The following is a 22,264-nucleotide window of genomic DNA, read 5'->3' as shown; positions in this document are numbered from 1 at the left end:
ACTCATATTGCCAAAAAGTTCAAGATGGTATGTCAGAGACATAACCGAAAGACATAGGACCAAACATTTTGAATGAGTTTTTGGATTGCTAGTGAAATCTGGGATAAGATTATTGTATTTTGTTTCATAGATTTGTCGGCAAAATTGTCCTAAAAGTTCCCCCAATGTGAACTTTCCATGAGGGCACCGGCAACTCCAGGTTGTAGCCACTACTGTCGAAATGGCCATTTGCAGGTTCAATATCAAAACAATGAATTTTGATACCCACACCCAACCGGCGGTCGCATGATTGTGATACATGGCGGCATGAAAGTATATCAGAATCTGCATGAAATCTGTCCTCATGCATTTTTTGCGATATAGGGGTATGACATTTTTGCCCGTTACCGACAATTATTGACATTACCGAAGGCATTTTGTTTGTATTTTACAAAAACCCTTAACAGATCGAGGATTGAACCACCAACTTCTTGGTTTTGATCCGACACGCTACCACCGCGCCATGGACGCTTGACGAAAAGTGAGTGAAAGAGCACCAACATATGCTTCTCTTTAGAGTGTTGCTCGGGGACGGGCCAGCATTATATGTGTTGGTGAGAACTGCAGATCGCTGAAATGTTTACAAGCGGGCAAAAATGATCTAGGGGCTTGCTGCATAAAATGTTATAAAATGTGACATTTTCTGCAGCAAATCCACTGTTGCAGATTTTGAGATATATTTTTCCTTTGGGTGCATATTGCAACAACCCGTATGTTTCGGTTAATGTTACCCTGGGCCCAAGATGAACCTGTTTTGAGGGCACCGGCCACTCCAGGTTTTAGCCACCACTGTCGAAATGGCCATTATCATGTTCAGTATCAAAAACCATGAATTTTGATACCCATATTGCCACAACTCATATGGTTCTGTAAATGTCCCCCCAGGCCCCGGGGGAACCTGCTTTGAGATCACCGGCCACTCCTGGTTTTGGCCACTACTGTCGAAATGGCCATTTTCATGTTCAGTATCAAAAACCATAAATTTTGATACCCATATTGCCAAAACTCATACGGTTCTGTAAAAGGCCCTCCGGGCCCCGGGGGAACCTTCTTTGAGGGCACCGGCCACTCCAGGTTTTAGCCACCACTGCCGAAATGGCCATTTTCATGTTCAGTATCAAAAACCATGAATTTTGATACCCATATTGCCACAACTCGTATGGTTCTGTAAAAGGCCCTCCGGGTCCCGGGGGAACCTTCTTTGAGGGCACCGGCCACTCTAGGTTTTGGCCACCACTGTCGAAATGGCCATTTTCATGTTCAGTATCAAAAACCATAAGTTTTGATACCCATATTGCCAAAACTCGTATGGTTCTGTAAAAGGCCCTCCGGGCCCCGGGGGAACCTTCTTTGAGGGCACCGGCCACTCCAGGTTTTGGCCACCAATGTCGAAATGGCCATTTTCATGTTCAGTATCAAAAACCATAAATTTTGATACCCATATTGCCACAACTCGTATGGTTCTATAAATGTCCCCCCAGGCCCCGGGGGAACCTTCTTTGAGGGCACCGGCCACTCCAGGTTTTGGCCACCACTGGCGTAAACAAAATCTTTGAACGAATTGGGGGAAGCTTCCTGACTGACCCGGCTGTGCATCCCGGGGCCGTGACCAATTACACGAGCTCGTAGTAGATTCGTTGTACTAACCCATACAACAGGGCTACAACAATTTTCACACAGTCTACTAGGTTAAACGATTTTACTCCACTGCCTAAAAGTTGCCTCCGCTGGCGGTTTGCTCGTCCCCGGGTGTATCTGTAGTTGGTCGCAGTCTTTGATGGCCTTTTCAGGTGACGAATTTAGATACATCAATCGAACATCCGTGGAAGGGAAACTCGACGCATCGAACCCAATCAGCGTGTACCATGAAACGGGAGTGTGTATGTATGGTGTGTCATTCTACGGCATTCGCACACAATTTGCCCTCTTCGGTGCTGCTCTCCGATTCTCTCTCTCTCTCTCTCTCTCTCTCTCTCTCTCTCTCTCTCTCTCTCTCTAGAAAATAAAGGTAATTTTTCAGAAGAAATCCTTCTCCGGAAGAGAGAATTTGGGGCTCTCTCTCCCTGCTGCTGCTGCTTCAAGCGTCTGCGGATCAGATAGTTATTATGAGCCGACCCGACTTGTTCAGCATCTCGGTGGCAACTAAGTGGAGTGGAAAGGGTAGAACGCATTTTTATACTTCTACTTCGCTATTACTTCCCCTCTTTTCAAAAGCACGCAAGATTTTTTCCTCATTTTGCCGTTCCTACTGCATTCTCTCTGCCTTCCTACTGCATTCGCCACCGCGATATGCCAAAACAAAAATCTATAAATATAGGTCGATTTGTCATTTTCGCAATCATTTCACTCTCGACTTTCAACGAGGAAGGGACGACGCGTCAGCAAATGAGGAAAGGTGAAGGCGAGAAACAGACACGGTAGTCTCGAGCTGGGCCGCAGTTTCCGGTCGGACGAGTCAACCAAACCGGGAATACCTGACGGCGGAGATGCTTGAGCTGAGGATAAAGTTGAAGCGTTCAACGTCGTTTCGATGGGGCTTTTTCTGAGCCAGTGTTTTTTGAAGGCTGTTGCCAGCAATCGGCGACGGCTCCAAATTTTCGAAAAAGTTATTCTGACTTGTGCATTTTTGCAGCAGGCGATTTTTCCCTCTCCATGCTCACACACACACACACACACACACACAAGCGCGTATGACATTCTACCACACAGAAACAGTGGTTTCATGCTAACTCTGTGGTGAAATGATTTTTATTCGATCTTTTTTTAAATTTTTAGGGAACATTCTTAGAGGGAAATTTTGAAGGAACAACTCTTTCGTGAGATATTTGGTGGCCCTGAAAAGGGCCGTTTGTTTATCAAATCTTCCGCGAGGTGTAGTGCTTCATTCGGGCCGCTTCTCCGGTCAACGTTGAGGAAGATGTCCATGGCTTTGGTCTGGGTCAACCTGCATCAGCACCACGTTCCTAAGTGCTACTTGCGGCGGGGCTTTTGCTTCTTATCCGTTACACTTGCGATGGTGGAGGAGCTGCTCTTCTACTTTCCCGATGGTCTGCAGTGGCGATTCGTTCCGAAGTTCCGATCCTTCGGGGTGATGGCGGCCAGATTCGTTTCGTCAACCAGCGGACGGGCCGCGGGCTTGGCCGGTTTCCTCTCTCCTTCGGAACCTTGGCCTGTGGTTTGCTTCTCCTGCGGTGCAGCGGTTGTTCTTCGTTGTTTGTCCGTTGGGCTGCCTAGGGAAATTATCGCCTTCTGCGCCCTCTTCTGCTGCAGCTGATGTGGCCTCGACGACGATCCAAAAATTATGAGCTGAAGTGGGGCGCAGCAGGCTGAGATTTTTGGACTGCACGCGCTTACACTCACACACACACATATGTAATCGCTCGTAAATTTCGAGGTGATTCTGATAGAGTTATCTAAGCCCGCTCTCACGCACACTAGCATGCCATTTGTTTTGCTGGACTGTACAAAATTTAACCTCAATCTTTTTCGTGTACGTACACGCAATACATACGCACGTAGATAACTCTATTCCGAGGCTGGATTTAATTTCATTTCCGTTTTGCGTAACCGTGCAGCAACATCACAGAGGAGCAGCTACATTTTGATACCTTTATTGCCCCAACTCTTATGGTTCCGCCAATTTCAAATTTCATGTCCAGTATCAAAAACCCTGAAGTTTGATACCCATATTGCCCCAACTCTTATGGTTCCGCAAATGTCCCCTCATCGGAACACCCCCGAGGGCTCCGGTCACTCCGGATTGCGGCCACTACAAATTTCATGTCCAGTATCAAAAACCCTGAAGTTTGATACTTATATTGCCCCAACTTTTATGGTTCCGCAAATGTCCCCTTATCGGAACATCCCCGGGGCCTCCGGCCAATCTAGGTTGCGGCCATTACTGCCAAAATGTCAAATTTCATGTCCAGTATCAAAATCCCTTAAGTTTGATACCCATATTGCCCCAACTCTTATGGTTCCGCAAATGTTCCCTTATCGGAACATCCCCGGGGCCTCCAGGTGGTGGCCACTACTGCCAAGCGCTTGGTGGCGCTTGCGAGAGGAGCTGAGCTCCTCTCGCTTCGGTGGTAGACCACCGACTGAAGCCAGCTTTCAAATTTCCCGTGGTTTTGTAGGGAAGAGAGAAGGCTGGCGCTCGCGTGAAGAGCTGAGCTCCTCTCGCTTCGGTGGTAGACCACCGACTAAACTAATGCTGTGGAGGGGGTGGCGTTTATATTTATATCAAAACCGTCGGCCGCGCTGCTTCTGTGATTTTCCCCTATGCTTGGGGAAGGCGTTTCATTTTTCGGTTTCATTTGGAAATTTTGGATTGCTACCCTGTATAGAGCCCTAAGACGAAGTTCTTCGTCAAAAATATTGACCCATAAACTACTCTAAAATTATTTAGAATTTTAAAATCCAAGATGGCGGCGATAACAGTTTTAAAAAAATGCATTTTCAAATTTCAAAAGCAATCAAACAGTTAAATTTGACTAAACTGAGGTCACAGAACTCGAATTAGATGTTCAAAGTGAGAAAATAAATAAAACACAAAAAAAAATTTTACTGGTCTTGATTCGATTATCCGAAGTCCCATACCAACCTTCGGATAATCTTGGCTTCGGATAATCGAGTCTGGACTGCGATATCAATAATATTTTACATTTCAACTAACTAACAACCAATACTAATCAGTGTGGAACTTCGAAACTGTAAGCGGGAATTTGGTTTGAACTGTTCGTTGCGTTTGGTGCAACCCGTGAATGAAAATTGCCTTTCATGAGCCAACATAAAACCAACAGAATAAAGTTTACTTTGGATACAATAGTTATAGAACAGATTTTCTCAACAACTTAACCATAAATTGTTCAAGCAATTATCTGCTTGAAGTGTGCATCGAGTGGCAAATTTGGGCAAACCCTAGACTTTTCGCAGTCAAACTTGACTTCCTTAGCAACATCGAACGATGACAAATTTGGTTTGTTTCGAAAGAGGAATATTTTTCCCAACCGCTCGCATCGAGCCTGGAGCGGTTGATTGTTTTCAATAGTTTTGGTACACTATTTTGCAAAAGTCCAACAATGTCACAGCTCGATGCTCCCGAATAGGGCGCCCAATTACTGCTCCTGGGGTGGTGCAAACCTGTTTAGTTTGATCCCGATTATAGACCGATTGTTTCCCGAACTGGTGAAAAGTTGAACTTGTGTACGTAACGGTTGACAACTATTTAAAAACAACTCTTTTCAAAGTGCATTCCTCAAACATCCAAAATAATTCACAGCAACACGATTCTGCCCGAATCGCAACGTTTCCCTAACACGGACGCAAGAATCAAGTACCTGGGAGCGCGCTACCGACAACCATTCCAATTCGTTCTTCCGTACAGTGTACAGAGAAAGAGAAACCAAAACAACATTCAGCCAAAATGACTGAGACCGCTACCGACGTTGTTGACGCCGCGCCAGCTGCCGCTGCATCGCCGGCAAAGGCCACCAAGAAGCCGAAGGCCGCCAAGGGTGACGCCAAGAAGCCGAAGAAGCCAGCTACCCACCCGCCGGTCAACGAGATGGTCATTGCGGCTATCCAGACCCTGAAGGAGCGTAACGGATCATCGCTGCAGGCCATCAAGAAGTACATCGCTGCCAACTACAAGTGCGACGTGGCCAAGCTGTCCACGTTCATCAAGAAGGCTCTGAAGACCAACGTCGAGAAGGGAAAGCTTGTCCAGACCAAGGGCTCCGGTGCCAGCGGATCGTTCAAGATCAAGGCCGAGGCCAAGAAGCCAGCCGGCGAAAAGAAGCCCAAGAAGGCCGCTGGTGAGAAGAAGAAGGTCGCCAAGAAGGCCGCCGCCAAGAAACCACCAAGCCGTCAGAAGGCCACCAAGCCGTCCAAGACCGCGGCCAAGAAGCCCAAGACCCCGAAACCAAAGAAGGCAGCTGCCCCGAAGAAGGCCGCCGCCAAGAAGTAAATCTCCAAACACAACCAACTATTTGTGAAATTGGTGGTAGTCGAACAATCCTACCTACAAAACCACAATCAGTCCTTTTCAGGACTACCAAATCTATTAACGCAAAGAGTTATTGTTACACCAAAAAAACAACATTTTGTTTTTACACGCCAAATACTAAGCCACATCTTCACCACGGGCAGGAATGGTTATGGTTTTTTTTAATACTTTAAAGGGACCATCCACAAACCACGTGGACACTTTTTTGGAAATCTTAACCCCCCCCCCCCCTCGTGGACAATTGTTTTATTCAAAAAAACTTTTTGTATAGAGCGTGGACAATCGCCCCCTCCCCACCCCAAAGTGTCCACGTGGAGTAGGGATGGTCCCTAAATATTTCAAAAAAAAATATTGTTTTTCTTAGCGCTATTTCTTTAGCTCCATTCATTTAATATTTCTGATCCAGGTTTTGCGTTAATCTTTCAAATAATTTAAATTTTAAAAATATTTGTTATTACATATTCTTTACTTTGGATTTTATAATTACTTTTAATACATTGTTTGAAGTAATAAGTATTTAATACAATATTGCACACTTTTCACCAAATTCTCCACCCTTGCAAATCATAACTGCACACAAAATATCTGCACACTGAAAATCATACCCCTTCTCCCCCCTCCTCCCCGCTCGCCTTGAGTGGTGCGTGTCTGCTGTAGTTTGAGGTGTGCACTTTGTTGGAGAGCTTTTAACAACTTGCACGATTGTTGCAAAATCTCTGAAAAATCCGCAATAAGAGTGGTGGTACCGTAAACTGGGATGACTTTGATAGCCCGGGGTGACTTTGATAGGTTTTTCAAATGCCCATGAAATTAATATTTAAACATTTTTAAGAATTTTGAGTATGTAAGCATTAAGGGAAAGCTTATTATCGAACATATATGCAAAAATGTGACTGTTACATTGGATGTATCAAAAATAGTTGCCAAATCAAATTTCTATCAATGTCACCCCGGGCTATCAAAGTCACCCCAGTTTACGGTATCTCATTGGTGCCGGGAGATAATAAGTTACCATTGATGCCAGATATACAGATAAATCTGTATTATACAGATTTTTGATCTCAAAATCACAAAATCTGCATATACAGATTTTTTAAAAATGATTTAATTTGAAAATTTCAATAATTTTGTAATTGAATTATGCTTTAATCTGTTGTGAAAAGTCTAAAAAAAATCTTCAATGGCTTTGAATTTGACATGATACAGATAAAATACAGATTTAATTTTAAAAAAATACAGATTTTCCATGAAATAATCTGGCAACGTTGTATGTTACCCCGGCTCCCACCTATTCTCAGTTCGTTCGTATACGTGGTATCGATATACGTGGAAATTTTACATCGATTGTTTTGGTTGTTATTTCTCTAGACGGAATTTAATGTTTCGTCCAAGTTATTACGATTGCTTTTCTCGTGCGTTTTATCATCGGAGCTTGTGGGTGGCGATACCGAGCAGTAATTTTTCGACGATTTAATTTCGTCATTTTGGATGCTGAAGAAACAAGCAGTGCATGATTTGTGATATTGTGCAAATATTGTGCGTGAAGAGGGGGGTTCTGTGCGTGTGCCGCACCCAGTGCGTACGTTTTCACACGTGAAACCGGGCCGAAACAAACAAATTTTGGGTGCTGTTTTGGGTGATGTGCCAGCTCCCTTAAGCCCTGGTCATAGCATTAAACGCGGTTCGGTGCTAATACAGGCCGGTGCAGCAAGAAAATTGAGCGAAAAAACCGAAGAGAAATTGAAACACGCCCCGTGGATTAAGTGCTTGGGTGTAATTGTTTGCACGACCAACGGGTTGACGGGTAATAGTACACAGAAAAAAATGTGTAAATTTGGAAGATTAATTTTGGATGGTGAATATTACCTCTTTTATGATGTAATTTTACCTCAATTTAGACAGCAAAAGGGGGAATAACATCATAAAAGTGGTAAAAATACACATTTTCAGAGGTAAAATTACACATTTTTGTGGCATAAAATGTACCCCTCCCCAGATGATTTTTTATTTCTGTGTTTTATTAAGTGTAGATAATTGCGGTGCGACGTACGTTCTTCGTGGGTGTAGTGGTGTATGCCCGCACTGCGGGCCAGATTGCTGTGTGGCGTATTTGCTACGTGGCGGTATTGGTGGATGCCCGTGCTTTGAGCTGGATCGCTTAGTAGTTGTGTGTATACTACGAAAGGGTTCTGTGTAGCCGCAAACTGCCTCCAGGAAATCACCCACCACGTGGGAGTGATCACGGACCGCGACGTGCTTCTTGCTTGTCCGCTTGCTGAGATGCGACTGCCCGACTGACAGCCGCACGCTGTCATCGAGCAGTTCCCTGTTGTCACTGCGAGAGTGCAATAGGCACTCTCTACATAGACTGGCACGCTCTCATGCGTGTGCCCCACACATCTCCCTTCCTCTCTAAAATAAAATAATTTGATGTTATGTTGAATTGCACATATTACATTTAAAACTAACATCGACAAGTATCTATACAAATGTTTCGGATTTTTTATCCGATCCGGTTCCTTTGTTGTGTTCCGGTATGGCGAATACCAATTAAACACTTAGGGGTTTTTTGTATTCGCCGCGGAATCTGACTGCCTGGATTATTAGTCCAGTGCGCGGTCTGGTTGATCCATACAGGCTGACAATATTTCTACCATCACGCACCGCATTTTCTCTTATCACTCGTCTGCCTAGATTTTTGATCAACGCTTGTTAAAATAAATATCCTTCGCTAAGTTTTCGCAAAAACTATAATTCTTTATCATTTTCCCTTTTCAATTTACATAAAAGGTCATCATTCTAACCTTTTCCATTTCTCTTTATGGCTGTTTGTATCCTGTCGTTTAAGATTCCTTCTAAAATCGCGCAAAAATTTTATAATTTATCTGTTCCGTTTCATGAGTGATTAAATGATTTAAACTTTCTCTTTGACATAAGATCTTGTTTCGCATAAGTACTCTGTTCCCTATCTTCTTTTGAGTGGGATGCCTGACCACACTTTTGTCTTTTTCTTACCCAATGATTCATCTGACTTCTCTTTTTATCTTTAACGTGTGGTTCACCCAATTTCACACTTCTCTTTTTCTTCAAATAGCCCGGCTTCTCTCCTTTCCCTTTGACGAGCGGTTCACCTCTCTATTTTAATCTATCTATCCCTCTATCCTTCTAAGTATCTATATTTATCTTTCCCTCTTTATCTATCTACCAAACTCTTTCATAAGCTAGCTCTCTCCTTATCTAACCTTCTCTCTATACAATTCCCTTTATATATCCCTATCTATCTTTCTATACATATCTCTTAAACTCTTACATTCGCTAACTCTGTCCTTATCTAACCCTCTCTCTGTCTAATTCTCTCAACCTCCTTGTCTCTAACACCCAGCTACATTAGTTATTGTAAACGATAAACCTAAACTAGTCACGATAGCCTTCGATTGATCTTTCTCAAACCTTAAACTATTTAAACCCACATTAACGTATTTCCCAGTTCCGAAATATTTTAGCAGAGCTGGTTTTGCTAGAATGCTGTAAGAATATCCAGCTCTGTGAGAACTCTGCTAGAATTTTGCTAGAACGTGACTGGGTTGGCAGGCTTCATTTTCTGCGAAAACCAGATTCTACATAACCAAAATGTACAGCTTAATGACACTAGTCTAAGAAAACAATTAAGTCATTTGTTACGTTCCTGGCGTACTCTGAGCGATTTAAGCCACTCAGTTGTTCGAAGCACATGTTTGAACATACTCACAATCCTCATCCAACGATCAGTGACACTTTTTATTCCCTTTTCCGATCGGTCCGTACGAATGCACTCTTCCTTCTCCCTTTAAGAGTGGGCTTCTAAAATACACCCTTCTTTTAACTCTACAGAGTGGTCTGATCTACCGCACTCTTCTTGTTTATTTTTGAGTAGTAAGCGCTAACTCGTCTTTTTCCCTTTACTTAGAACGATCGATGTTTTTAGAAATTATGACTTTGCCTAGCGGTCCTCGGAAACACGCTGTGGTGGTGCGGTCTCAAACTCTCCCACACCTTTGAGTAGTCCCTCAAACTACACTCTTTCTCATTCGAGCGGTCTCAAAACACGCTTTGGTGGTGCGGTCTCAAGCTCACACACACAACTTGAGTGGTCCATCAGACTTCACTCTTCCTCTTCCGAGCGGTTCCAAAAACTCGCTCTGGTGGTGCGGTCTCAAACTCACACACACACCTTGAGTGGTCCATCAGACTTCACTCTTCCTCTCCCGAGCGGTTCCAAAAACTCGCTCTGGTGGTGCGGTCTCAAACTCACACACACACCTTGAGTGGTCCATCAGACTTCACTCTTCCTCTTCCGAGCTGTTCTCAAAACTCGCTCTGGTGGTGCGGTCTCAAACTCACACACACACCTTGAGTGGTCCATCAGACTTCACTCTTCCTCTTCCGAGCTGTTCTCGAAAACTCGCTCTGGTGGTGCGGTCTCAAACTCACACACACACACCTTGAGCGGTCCATCAATCTTCACTCCTCCTTTCCGAAATTGGGTCTCCTGACCTCGCACACATACATACCACAAACTATTCCATGCGTCAAATCTTCTCCAAAGGTGTTCTTTACAAACACTGTTTAATTTCTCAACGACTAGGGGAACAGCATCTAATTCCAGCGTGCCTCTAATGTTGGCAGGTCAGAACTTTGACATTCAATTAAAGCTAATTAAAAGCGTTTTCAACTGAAATCGAGTGATAAATAGCTCAATAAGAAGTGAGCAAGCAAGTTTCTATCAAAAGTTTTGCTAAATTAGTTCTTTAAATAGTGAAAATCAGCAAATTGGATGGAGTTAGGAGCGAGTGCTTAACCTGCCAAACATACGAGAATTTCCCCTACTACTTTCTCATCACCAACGCACAACACCAACCGCAATCCGTACGGCACTTTCCCAAACAAATAAAAATACTGGAACAAACCCGCAGTGTGGGTGATTTCCTGGATGATTTCAAAGTGAAAACTGCAGGATTTGCTATAATAAAGTAAGCAAAATATCTGCCACGGTCGCCAAAATGTGTAGCCGCAAACTGCCTCCAGGAAATCACCCACCACGTGGGAGTGATCACGGACCGCGACGTGCTTCTTGCTTGTCCGCTTGCTGAGATGCGACTGCCCGACTGACAGCCGCACGCTGTCATCGAGCACTTCCCTGTTGTCACTGCGAGAGTGCAATAGGCACTCTCTACATAGACTGGCACGCTCTCATGCGTGTGCCCCACACAGGTTCAACAAGTGGAGGTGGGATTTGTGAAGTGGTCTACAATAATGCTACGTGGCTGTTGTCGTGAGCACTGTAGACGAAGCTATCGTGTGACCGGCCGATTTTCGTGCTGCAAAGGAGTTGGGGAAAATCTAAGCGGCCAGCATGGCCACCACGAGTAGGAGCAACGGTCCCCCCTTGGGGCACACAATGACCGGACCTGGAGGGCGACCACGGTATGTTGGTGATCCTCCAGATGAGAACAACTACGGAAGGCAAACCACTACCCAAAACCCATTCACCATCGCCAAGACAGCCCAGCAAATTGCTGGTAAAATCACATCGGCACACACACTGAAAATCGTGGTATGTCTATGGCAAACAACAAGCTGCCAAGTTGAAGGAACTCAAGCAATTGATCGACGGCACGGATGTCGTTGTCACTGATCTCCCCACTCTGAATCAAGTCCGTTGCGTCGTTTCATGCAGCCAAGCAATCGGTTTGACGGAAGAAGATTTAGTCAACGAACTGAAGGACCAGCGAGTAACTGCAGTACGGAAGTTTACTCGTTTTGTGAATGGAGTCCGGCAAGAGACAGCATCGATGGTTCTTACTATCCAAGGGACGGTGAAGCCAGAGTTCGTCTTCTTCGGGTTCCAGCGATGCGAAGCTCAACTGTACATTTCGGCCCCAATGATGTGTTACAACTGCTACGATTACGGACACAGTAAGGCCAAGTGCGGAAACCAGTCGATGTGCCGCCATTGTTCTACCACCCACGAACTACAAACGAACGAGGAAGGAAAACAAGTGTGCGACAGACAAGTCTTTTGCAACTCTCCATCTGCGAAGACCCCGATTCATTGAGGAATCAGGAATTGCTAAGACTCGAACCGAACAACAGGTTTCATTCAACGAAGCCAGGCCGAAGGTGGCCGTGAAGTCGGTGTCATCTACTTTCGCCAACACAGTCAACCAAAACTTTTCCCCGGTCGAGCCGCGAACGAGAGTGCAAGAGTCAGAGCTCGTTAATGAACTCCGTCGCGAACTCGCTGATGCGAAAAAGCTCTCGGGGTATCTTCGGACACACGCTTAGAAAAGAAAGAACATGCGGAAGTTAAGAGAGCCATTCAGGAAGTCCATGAAGCCCGTGCAGCCATGAAATAATTAACGAGTGTCAAAAAAGAACTTGTTCAAGCCCGCAAAGCCGTTGCTGAAGTGGCCAAATTAAGGAAAATCATCCAAACTCTACAAGAACAGCAAGCACAGAAACCCCAATCCATACTTCAAACGACGAAGAAGAAGAAAACGAAGACGACACCAAAATGCAGCCCCTAAGAAACAGGGGAAAGTAAGAAGAAGACGAAGAAAGCCGCAGCCAAATCGGGAGAATCTACTTCACCTAAAGCCAAGAAATCCAAAAACGACAACGAAACCCTGGGAGGCCAGAACAAGATGGCCGCTCAATTCTTGAAAGAAAAACAATATAAACAAGAAAAACGATCTAGTAACAAACAAGGACGCCCTAGATCCAGATCCAGATCCAATACCAGAACTGTTAAAAGTGATTAGAAATTCACGATATAAAAGCCATTCAGATTTCAACAATTACACGCCCACCTAAAAAACAATCATCTTTAGAACGTACACACCAAAAAATAACCAGGAATATTGTCAACCACTCACCGCAAACCACGGAGTTCTGAATGGCAACGAAGCCTCGTCAAGGAACCGACCGGCGCAGAACCGTTCACCCTTGATGGTGCGAGCGGCGGAGCGCCAGTTTTACAAAATGCAAATTCACCAACCAATGTCAATGGACTAAATAGCAGATTCGCGGAACTCCAACTCCTAGAGCAGTAATAGGATCCGGCCATTATAGCACTGCAAGAAACTAAGACTGACAAGACCGACTTTGCGGACAGGATTGGCAGAGGGAAGTACGACTGGGAATTTTGCTCTCCATTTGTTAATGGAGTCGATAAGAACGTCCCTCACCGATTTATTTCACTGAATATGTACCTTGTACCTATATGTACCTTGGAATGAGTTAGCCCTCCTTGACAACTGATCAAGCCATCAGTTTCAAGACAGCACTGCGAGTGCAATCGAGAAACAACAATTTACGCTCCGTGTTCACCCGAGCACAAGCCACCTTCGAAGTCACAACTAACAAAAGTCTTCCTCAAGTCGCCTCCGTAGAAAGGCTTTCGGAACGAGGGTGGAATGGTGTCGATCGATTTTAAGATGAAAGAGTATGTTCGTGCAAAAGATTCAAAGGAAAAAGTAGCGGCGGCATTTGGGGAGCTAAAAGAGATGTATTTGAACCACATCTACAACGATGGTTCGGTGACCGAGAACCACGTGGGCGTCGGTATCGTGATCGGTACACGCGGTTCCTCAATCAGACTCCCCCGAGCAGTGCTCGTTTTTTTCTGCTAAGGCATACGCGATTGGCGAAGCAATTTCAAAACATACAATAAATGGTTTTAAAACCATTCCCTTAGCATAAAATAAATTACAGCTCATTGAAATTTATAATTTTCCAATTTGCTCCACGCTCAGTCCATATAAAGAAAAACATACTTTTTTTCATGTTGGTCGATCTGGATAGCCTATTATGGTATTTTTATAGACTAAAAAGTAAACAGCCTTCAAGGTTACTGTTTTTGAGAGCTGTAAGAATTAGTTTCACCGAATTTTACGCATTATTTTTACCAGTTATAATAAAATAGTGTTTCAACGAAAAAAAACAAATGCCACTAATGATGGTTATTGATGGTTATTGATACTAACAGATGCCCTAATGTGACTTTTAACAATATAGAGCTGCTGGGCACGCTTTTGAGCCATCGACAGCGGTTTTAAGTTATTGATTCATGTTGACAGAATCACACAAAATAATAACCAAAATGTCATTTTTCACTCAAATTGCCAATTCTAACAAATTTAAAAAACTTTATTGATTGGGCGTATTTAAGAGGGACTTCTAACGATGCTTTTGGCACATTGTTGGATATTTTAAACTGTTTTGTTATTGAAATATAAGGTATTTAATTAGGTTAAATATTGTTCCAAAATACATTCATAATTGTAGACAGCCTGTACACAATTTTGGTGAACTGCAAAAACGATCATGATGATATCTTCAAAACATACTAAACTAACACCATAATACATGAAAAATCAGATTGTTAAATACATTCAAGAATGGCACAACATTTTCTGTAAAAGTGCATATGTCGCATTTTTTTATGGGCCATACTGTAAATGTTGGCCCCGGACTAACCTAAAAAAAGTTAGGTCGTTAGCTCAGTCCAGGTGTAGGAGTCGTCTCCTTGGGTCCTGTCTCGGTGGAGTCGCTGGTAGGCAGTTGGACTAACAATCCAAAGGTCGTCAGTTCGAATCCCGGGGTGGATGGAAGCTAAGGTGTAAAAGAGGTTTGCAATTGCCTCAACAATCAAGCCTTCTGACACCTAGTTTCGAGTAGGAATCTCGCAATCAAGAACGCCGAGGCAATGCTGTAGAGCGAATAATTTGATTTGATTTGATTTTTTTTGGGAAAGAAAATGGTCACAACAACAGGACAATCATCTACGAAGAATCAAATCGTCGGTCCTTTCTGGCACCGATCAAGTCAAACAATGCCCCGTTTGCAATGTCAACTTAACCGTAGAACACATTGTTACCGTTGCGGGTAATCGCTCGATTTTGCCATCTCACTTCGTCCCATGGCACGTCTATTTGTTTGATGTTTTAATTTAATTTTGTAGGGAATTAGGCTTCCGTTTTGTATGGTTTTCAATTAATGTATTAATGTTTAAATGTAACTTAAACAGAGCACAGTTAGGGAAATAAATAATAAACCACACTTAACGAACCGTAGGTCCAATATCTGTCTACACACTTTACCTACTAACCCAGCGGTTGTGGTGCTATAAAGCGGAGACCATTGGGATCGTTACATGCAAATGGAACAGCTAGAGAACCACAAAAGGGAAGAAAAGAGAATACGATTCCGCGGATGAGAGGGTTAGATTGACCATGAAAACGACTGATAAGATCTTTCCTACAAGTACAGTCAAACAAGCCAGATCGTCCAGCAACACAAAGACAGTGCAAGAATTTGACCGAAGGTCACGGTCAGCCCAAAAGTGATACCACGTTGTGGTAATTTGTGGGAAAGTACAGATTGGATCAAGAATCGTCACATCAGGTAGCATTGTGGTTTAAATTCGGATATGCTGAGAGCCAACGGCGATACGTGATCTGTCTAACCTTACCGTTTCCCCAAATCGTGTTTATTCACCCGGAAGGACCCGTAATTGCCAGTTAAGCTCTTCTGGCAGCACTTGCTACTACTGCAGAAAAGATTGAGGCAGGCGACTCTCATGTAACCCAAGCAAGCTACCAGAAGAGCTTGAAGAAAAAGTTGAAATTTTCAGCGGTGGTGTTTTTTTTGTAACATTCAAAAAAGTGCATCGTTTTCTAAATGTCAAGCTTTAAAATGTACTGAAAACTCCTGTCCTCATTCAAACTGCAGTGCCGATTGATCTCAGTCTATGGAATTGAAATAGTATTGAAAATTTAATATCATTATGCCAAATGGCCATTATGCAAAATGACCGTTATGCCAAACGTCCATTATGCCAAACGGCATTATGCCAAACGGCGTTACGCCAAATGGGATACACCCGTTTTTTTTTGTACGAATTTTGTTATTACAAATATTTACCAGTGCTTGATTCAAAAAAAGTTCCCCATCCCATCGCCAAAGCAACAGAAATTTGTAACGGGTATAGGGACACATCGCACAGACGCCCTTGTTTAACTGTCACGACATTAAGAGTACGAGATATCGCAAAATTAAATACTACCCATTACCGAAACTAGAAAAGAGAGCCGGCAATCGAAAACTCAGCGAACGACCAAAGTAGTACCCTATCGCGTATACAGCTATATTTATTGGCAAGGTTTGACTTTAGTGTTGTGTGTGTAGGCTAGAGTATGTGAAAGAATGTTTGTATTAAGAGCGAGTTTTTCACCAATGTGTAACAGGTCGTATCGTGGTGCTCCGAATTGGATGAAACTTTCAGCGTTTATTTGTCTATACATGAGATGAACTCATGCCAAAAATGAGCCCTCTACGACAAAGGGAAATGGGGTAAAACGGGCTTTGAAGTTTGACGTCGAAAAACATAAAAAAATCTTAAAATTGCTCGCATTTCCGTAAAACTTCATCAATTCCAACTCTCTTAGATTTTTGCGGTGCAAGTGGCATGAGTTCATCTCATGTATAGACAAAAAAAGCAAAGTAATCCACTTTAACGACCCCCGGGTCTTTTGTGGTCTCTGTTGCAAGTTTCTGCTCATTTCTAGGCGTCCGAAGGTTATGTGTGGTGAGTCACACAAAACCTCTTTTACGCAAATGGACCGACGTTTTACTTCCCCATCCGATAGAAGGCGTGATCAGGAAAATCTCGTCTCGAAAAATGCCACCGGGTCCGTCTGGGATTGAACCCAGGCCATACTGGGGTTTAGAGGCTACCACGATAACCACTAAACCACCGGACCCGGTGGTTTAACAAACGCCGAAAGTTTCATTCAAATCGGAGCACCTCGATACGACCTCTAGAACAAACCGAGTAATATTTACAAATACTGCCTCTTAATATACAAACGGGTTCACCAAATCTGGTATCTTCAAATCCCATTTTTCAAATCTTCAGATCTTCAAACAGATAGACTTCCTACGTCCGACTTGATTTCCAGAAGATGTCACGATCATCAGCTCATAGAATCTGCAGCGACGACGTCGACGTTTCAGCCAGTTGACCAGATGCACCTTCTAAGATTTCTGGTTGGGATGATCGAAGCGGGACCGGAACCACAGGGATATTACTCTCCATGGACACAAGCACACGGTTGATTCAATGCTGGCCTACAGATGCTCTCGGCTGCCTTGCGGTGACACTTCAGAAGTTTCCGCCACAAGAATCACAAAGGGCCTTCTAGTAAATTCACTTCCACTGGCCATCATAGAGATAGAAATCATGGCATAACTATTTCCATTTTAAAAGAAAACTCTACTTAAAAAAATAAAAAGAAAAAAGGACAGTGAAAATTTTCACCGTCATAGCCATTGACTCCTGTTATGGAAATTTCCCAAAAATAATTAAAAAAGGCTTGAAATTTTTTTTGACTTCTTGCAATGGTTTATATATTTTCTCAAAGTTCGTAATTGTCTTCGTACCGCTCTTTAAAATCTAACAATCTTTCCAAGCTCTCCTTGTAGTCCTCCAGTTCAAGCCCACTTTCGACAAAGCGCGGAATTCGTGCAATCCTTATTCGACTCACTTCACGGTGCAAACTGTCTAAGGTATCGGCCAAATCTCCGGAATTCTGTAGCGTTGCCAGCGTTGGTGTGGAAGAGGTTGCTGAAAAACAAGAACAGAAGAATCAGAATATGCCGAATTAATGGAGATCAAATTAACTTACCCTGATTCACGCCAAGATCGAGCTCGGTCACAAATCCATCGTGGCCAACACGAGAATCGAACAGCTCGTACGGGAAAGGAGTCCGTACTTCCATCGGTGCCCTGCAGGCCGTCACGTGAGACATGCTTGCGTGCAGCTGACACTGATAATAAAACTGCATCATTTCGCTGACCGAATCACACCGATAGGCGGCCATGCGTTGCTGACGTTGGGCAGATTTGGCCGTCGAAGGTCGTTTCAACTTATTTCCGGGGATCCCACGGATCGAGACGGACTGTACGAGGTAGTTAGTACCTACGGTGGTGTTTGGCGTTAGCTGCGTATGAAGACACATTTGGTCACTTTTATCGAGAAAGTCGATGAGGTCTTCCGAGGTGTTCATTGGAAATGGGAGTGCGAGGCCTGCTGCGGCCATTTTTCTACCATACGGAGTAAGGTCACTACAGAGACTGGCCAAGAAACCACCGGAGGAGGGATTCTTCAACCGATAGCGAAGCGATCCAGTGTCGAGAAAAGTGGCCAAAATCGCAGAAGTTTGATAGAGATTGGTTTGTTCGTAGGAAAGGTGAGACCAAGTTCGCGGTTTGTCCAGGTCACGCCAGCAGCGACCCATCGTTGAGAGAGGAACAAACAGCGAGCAGCATTCTACCAGGTTAGAAACGGCCAATGCGGTGTTGATGACTCTCACCGAAGAGCTCATGGTTTTGTCTGCATTCTTAAAGTTCAGAATCGCAGGAGGAATCACCGGAAAAACTAAGCTTGCTTTACCGTACTCGTCTTGAAGATGTTCCAGCATTTTCACTCCCACACCAGAAAATCCATCTACGCAGTCCATAATCGTCTGGAATCCCTGACATCCATCGCATTCTTCTAAATACTGCCGGATCTTGTCGGTGAATTCGTCCTGAAAATCAAAATCATGCCACAACTGCATCCCATTTGTAATCGTGTCAAACTGGTTTTCCTCCTTTGAGTGAGAATACTGGTTAACAATGTGAATACTTCTCGGATGATACCGTGAATAACTGAAATCGATCCAATCCTTAACTGTCTCCTTGAAGTTGTAGTCCTTTTCTTCCTCTTCCTCCTCACTTTTTCCTGCCACCTCCAAATCCTTCTGGAACTCGTTCTTCTCAACCTTCGCCTCTTTCACAACTTCCACCCTGCCGGACTCCCAGACAACATTCTCCAGCATCTGCTCTTCATCCAGTGGTATTTTCCGGCCGTAAAGTTCCCTCCTGAGGCATAAACTTGAGCGTGCCCTTCAAATCCACCACCAGCACCCGCGGCGTATACGTAGTCTGCCGGTTTGCCGTACGACCCTCTCGGTACAGCACATCGTGGTCCACTTCACCTGCTTCCGCGTTTGGGTCGTAACAAAAGGAAGATTCCTGCAGGTTCCAAAGGTGCGTTCCGACGTAATTGGCGTAATTGCCCAGCTGCAGAGTGAGGATTTCGCGGGGCATTTTGTTACTTTAAATCACTTAAAATTATCAGAAATTTTCTGATGATTCACAAGGCTAACTCGTCCGCAAACACCGGGTGGTCGGTCAAAACATGCGGAATTTTGAACAAAAATTATATTCTTGTGCGCATCGAAAACGTAAACATATCAGCAGCTGTCAATCAATAATCGCAAAGGGCCAAATCGTCAAAAAATGCACACACACGCAAAATCCACATTACACAGATCTGTGTATGAAAATTACACAGATTTCAGAACAGCTGTCAGATCTGTGTAAAAATGTATGGCTTCATCCATAAAGTACGTCACGCTAAAATCAGCCAAAATTTACCCCCTCACCCCTTTGTCACGCTTTTCCTATACTTATAACATGCAATGTCACACTTGCTCAGACCCCCTCCCCTAGAGCGTGACATACTTTATGGATATCGCCTATACAGATTTTCAACACTGAAAGAAAGGCACAATGTTTTCCACATGAATCCGCCCCATTCGACTTCGCATGTGAATGTCATGAGCAAATCACATACAAAATTTCCATAGCAACACACGGTAAACTCAAATAAGGCTTTCTAGTCAGAAATTTACCAACACATTCAAAGTATGTTTACATGACAGCTGGACGTTTGTTTGCATCAGGTTTCCTATCTCGTTCTAGCCAATTTTTTTTGTCAAGCGACTTCTAGCTGGTTTATTTGACTGACTGCCCGATATGTCAGCCAACATACTTAGCAGGGCTGTGACAGCTACAGCTCGATCATTGTTTGCATCAGGACACTGTGACGAGGAGTTCGTCATTTTTGAGTTAAATTATATTTTTTTCACTGGGCCTAGAAAGCCTTATGAAAAACACGTTAACTGTGACGACACACATGAAATTGGAAAACTTTTCTCATAAATTTTCAATGATTTTTTAGTGGAAAACAAATGGTTAACATGGGCAGTTTAGGTGTCTTAAACAATAAAAGTATTTTCTTCAAATAAATTTATTTCACAAATCCATTTAAATAAAAAAATTTTATCAATTTATTTTTCAAATATTTGTACCACATAACAGCACACATTTCGGTTCAGTAATTTTGGGAGCGTTCTTTTATTACGTAACGCGAAAAATCGGACTTTTAGACCCTCCGCCCCCCCTCGTAACAAAATTTTCATACAAATTTTAAAAATTTTGTATGGAGCGTAACACGGCCTCCGACCCCCCCCCCTACTGCGTTACGTAATAAAAGAACGCTCCCTTTACACGTCTACTATTACGCTGCGTTGAAGAATGTGGACCAGCATAAGACCGATTGAAAGGTTGCAAGCAGAGCTTCTCGAGATGCACAATGGACATCAAGGACGGGCTACGGATCGGCATGCTGCCGGATCGAGAATTAATTGATCATCTTGGATCATTTTTGCTCAGCCAGCTTGAGCCCTCTCGAAACGACTTAACCGTAGCGGTTCACCGGTCCAGCAGGGCATAATATTTAAACGCCTCGATGACAATGTGTGCCAAAACTTGCGCCACTTCTGGTAGATCCGCATAACACCGTCGGAACCGAGCTCCGCTTGCATGCAACATTGTAACTCCAAATCAGCCGAAATTTGCTCTTCTGAAAATAAAAAACTTAATCTGCATTAATTTCGTAAAACCTAACTGAGTGCGAGCGGATGGTCGTGTTTGTTTACAAAGTAAAAAAAAACAGGATTGGGCAGAGTCCGATTTGCGATGCCTTTCCGTCGGGTCGCAAGATTTTTCGCGTCCGTCGCAGTGTGTTTTTCGTTTTTTTCCGCGTGCGTGTGTGTGTTAAGGTGGGGCTGGCTCTGGTTGTCCCGATGACAGCTAGCCAGTCTGATTTGCGATCCCTTTCAGTCGGGTCGCAAGATTTTTCGTGTCCGTCGCGGCGTGCAACAACAACAAAACCCTATCATACCATTTCATCTCGATAAACATCGTAACTCGTCGTTCGCAAAGTTAATCAGTACCTCACTAAACATCAATCATTCAAAACTCGTAAATCATCTTAAGTTAAAAATTCCACTGTTTAACTCTTCAGTTTTAATTACAAATGATTTTGGTTCTATCTTTCCACAGCCGGCTGTCTAAGACTAAACCATTTCATTTGAAATTTAACAACCGATAAACGGGAAATGTCTCATCCGCAGCATCCGATTGTTTGCCTTGAGAATAATATATAACACTTTTCATCAAACACTATGATTTTGGGTCGCATCATCATCTTCTATGATGAATCCTGACCAAACACCCTATCCTACTAACATGTTTTCAGGTTCCTGGCGCTCGTGGGGTGTAAGCACAGAGTAAATCAGCTGCCTTAGTAGCAACCTGCGCTAACTAACATTCCCTTAAAATCGAAGTCCCTTAAAATCGAGGTCTACAAACTGACATGGCGGGCGCCGTTGGTGGCCAATGACTGTTACCTATTCGCAATTGATCTAGCTTTAGCAATCATGGTGTTTTATCTTTTCGGCGCATTCATACATGCTGTTGATAAGGAACCACTACTAGATCGTCGAAGCCTATGATCAGTAGTGCTGAAAGGATATTACGGTTCTGTTCAGCAACGGAGGGGCAACCATGGGTGATCTCTCATGCTCATTAATTTCGTAAATCCTAGCTGTTTACTTTCTTTTTTCTTACCACCAGCGCTAAAGCTCAAATTCACACCACAATATTTGAACTTATTCATGAAATTTGTGCAAATTTTGCACCACCATCGTCCCCCACTGAAAATTTTGGCTCGAGCCTCGAGTCGATCATGCTCGAGATCGAGCCTGAATCCAGTCGAAAAAAAAGTAAATCTTTCCCAGTTCCTGAGGGGAACACCCATGAAGAGTATCGGGGCCGGCATTTACAAAGCGGATTCAGTGGCAGTCAATTAATCAACTTTGTTAACATGTTAAGGTTAATGTTAACATTCCATAGGTCGTCTTCCTAAGGTGTCGTTCATAAGGTCCAGTTTGTGACGATACACTACCTTCCCTTTACTAAGCAATCGAATCCAGAAGGGAAAAGAT

General features: G+C 43.6%; 2 protein-coding genes across 2 annotated transcripts; one reads left to right on the top strand and one right to left on the bottom strand.

The window, feature by feature from the left end:
* The first annotated feature begins 5,388 nt into the window (after positions 1-5,388).
* Positions 5,389-6,009, top strand: LOC6045322 (histone H1C). Its single transcript, XM_038248717.1, has one exon. It carries the CDS (start codon positions 5,465-5,467, stop codon positions 6,005-6,007), a length of 543 nt encoding a protein of 180 aa, XP_038104645.1. The 5' UTR covers positions 5,389-5,464; the 3' UTR covers positions 6,008-6,009.
* Positions 6,010-17,466: 11,457 nt separating this feature from the next.
* On the bottom strand, positions 17,467-19,389 carry LOC6045343 (protein misato). Its single transcript, XM_001862697.2, is given in 3 exon segments — positions 17,467-17,711; positions 17,773-18,988; positions 18,990-19,389. Coding segments are annotated over 3 exon segments (1,674 nt in total). The 5' UTR covers positions 19,239-19,389; the 3' UTR covers positions 17,467-17,502.
* Positions 19,390-22,264: the final 2,875 nt, after the last annotated feature.

The sequence above is a fragment of the Culex quinquefasciatus genome, chromosome 1, assembly GCF_015732765.1.
Source record: "Culex quinquefasciatus strain JHB chromosome 1, VPISU_Cqui_1.0_pri_paternal, whole genome shotgun sequence".
Classification (NCBI taxonomy): Eukaryota; Metazoa; Arthropoda; class Insecta; order Diptera; family Culicidae; genus Culex; species Culex quinquefasciatus.
The sequence above is the reverse complement of the archived record's forward strand: the minus strand, read 5'-3'. Positions and strand labels throughout refer to the sequence as shown.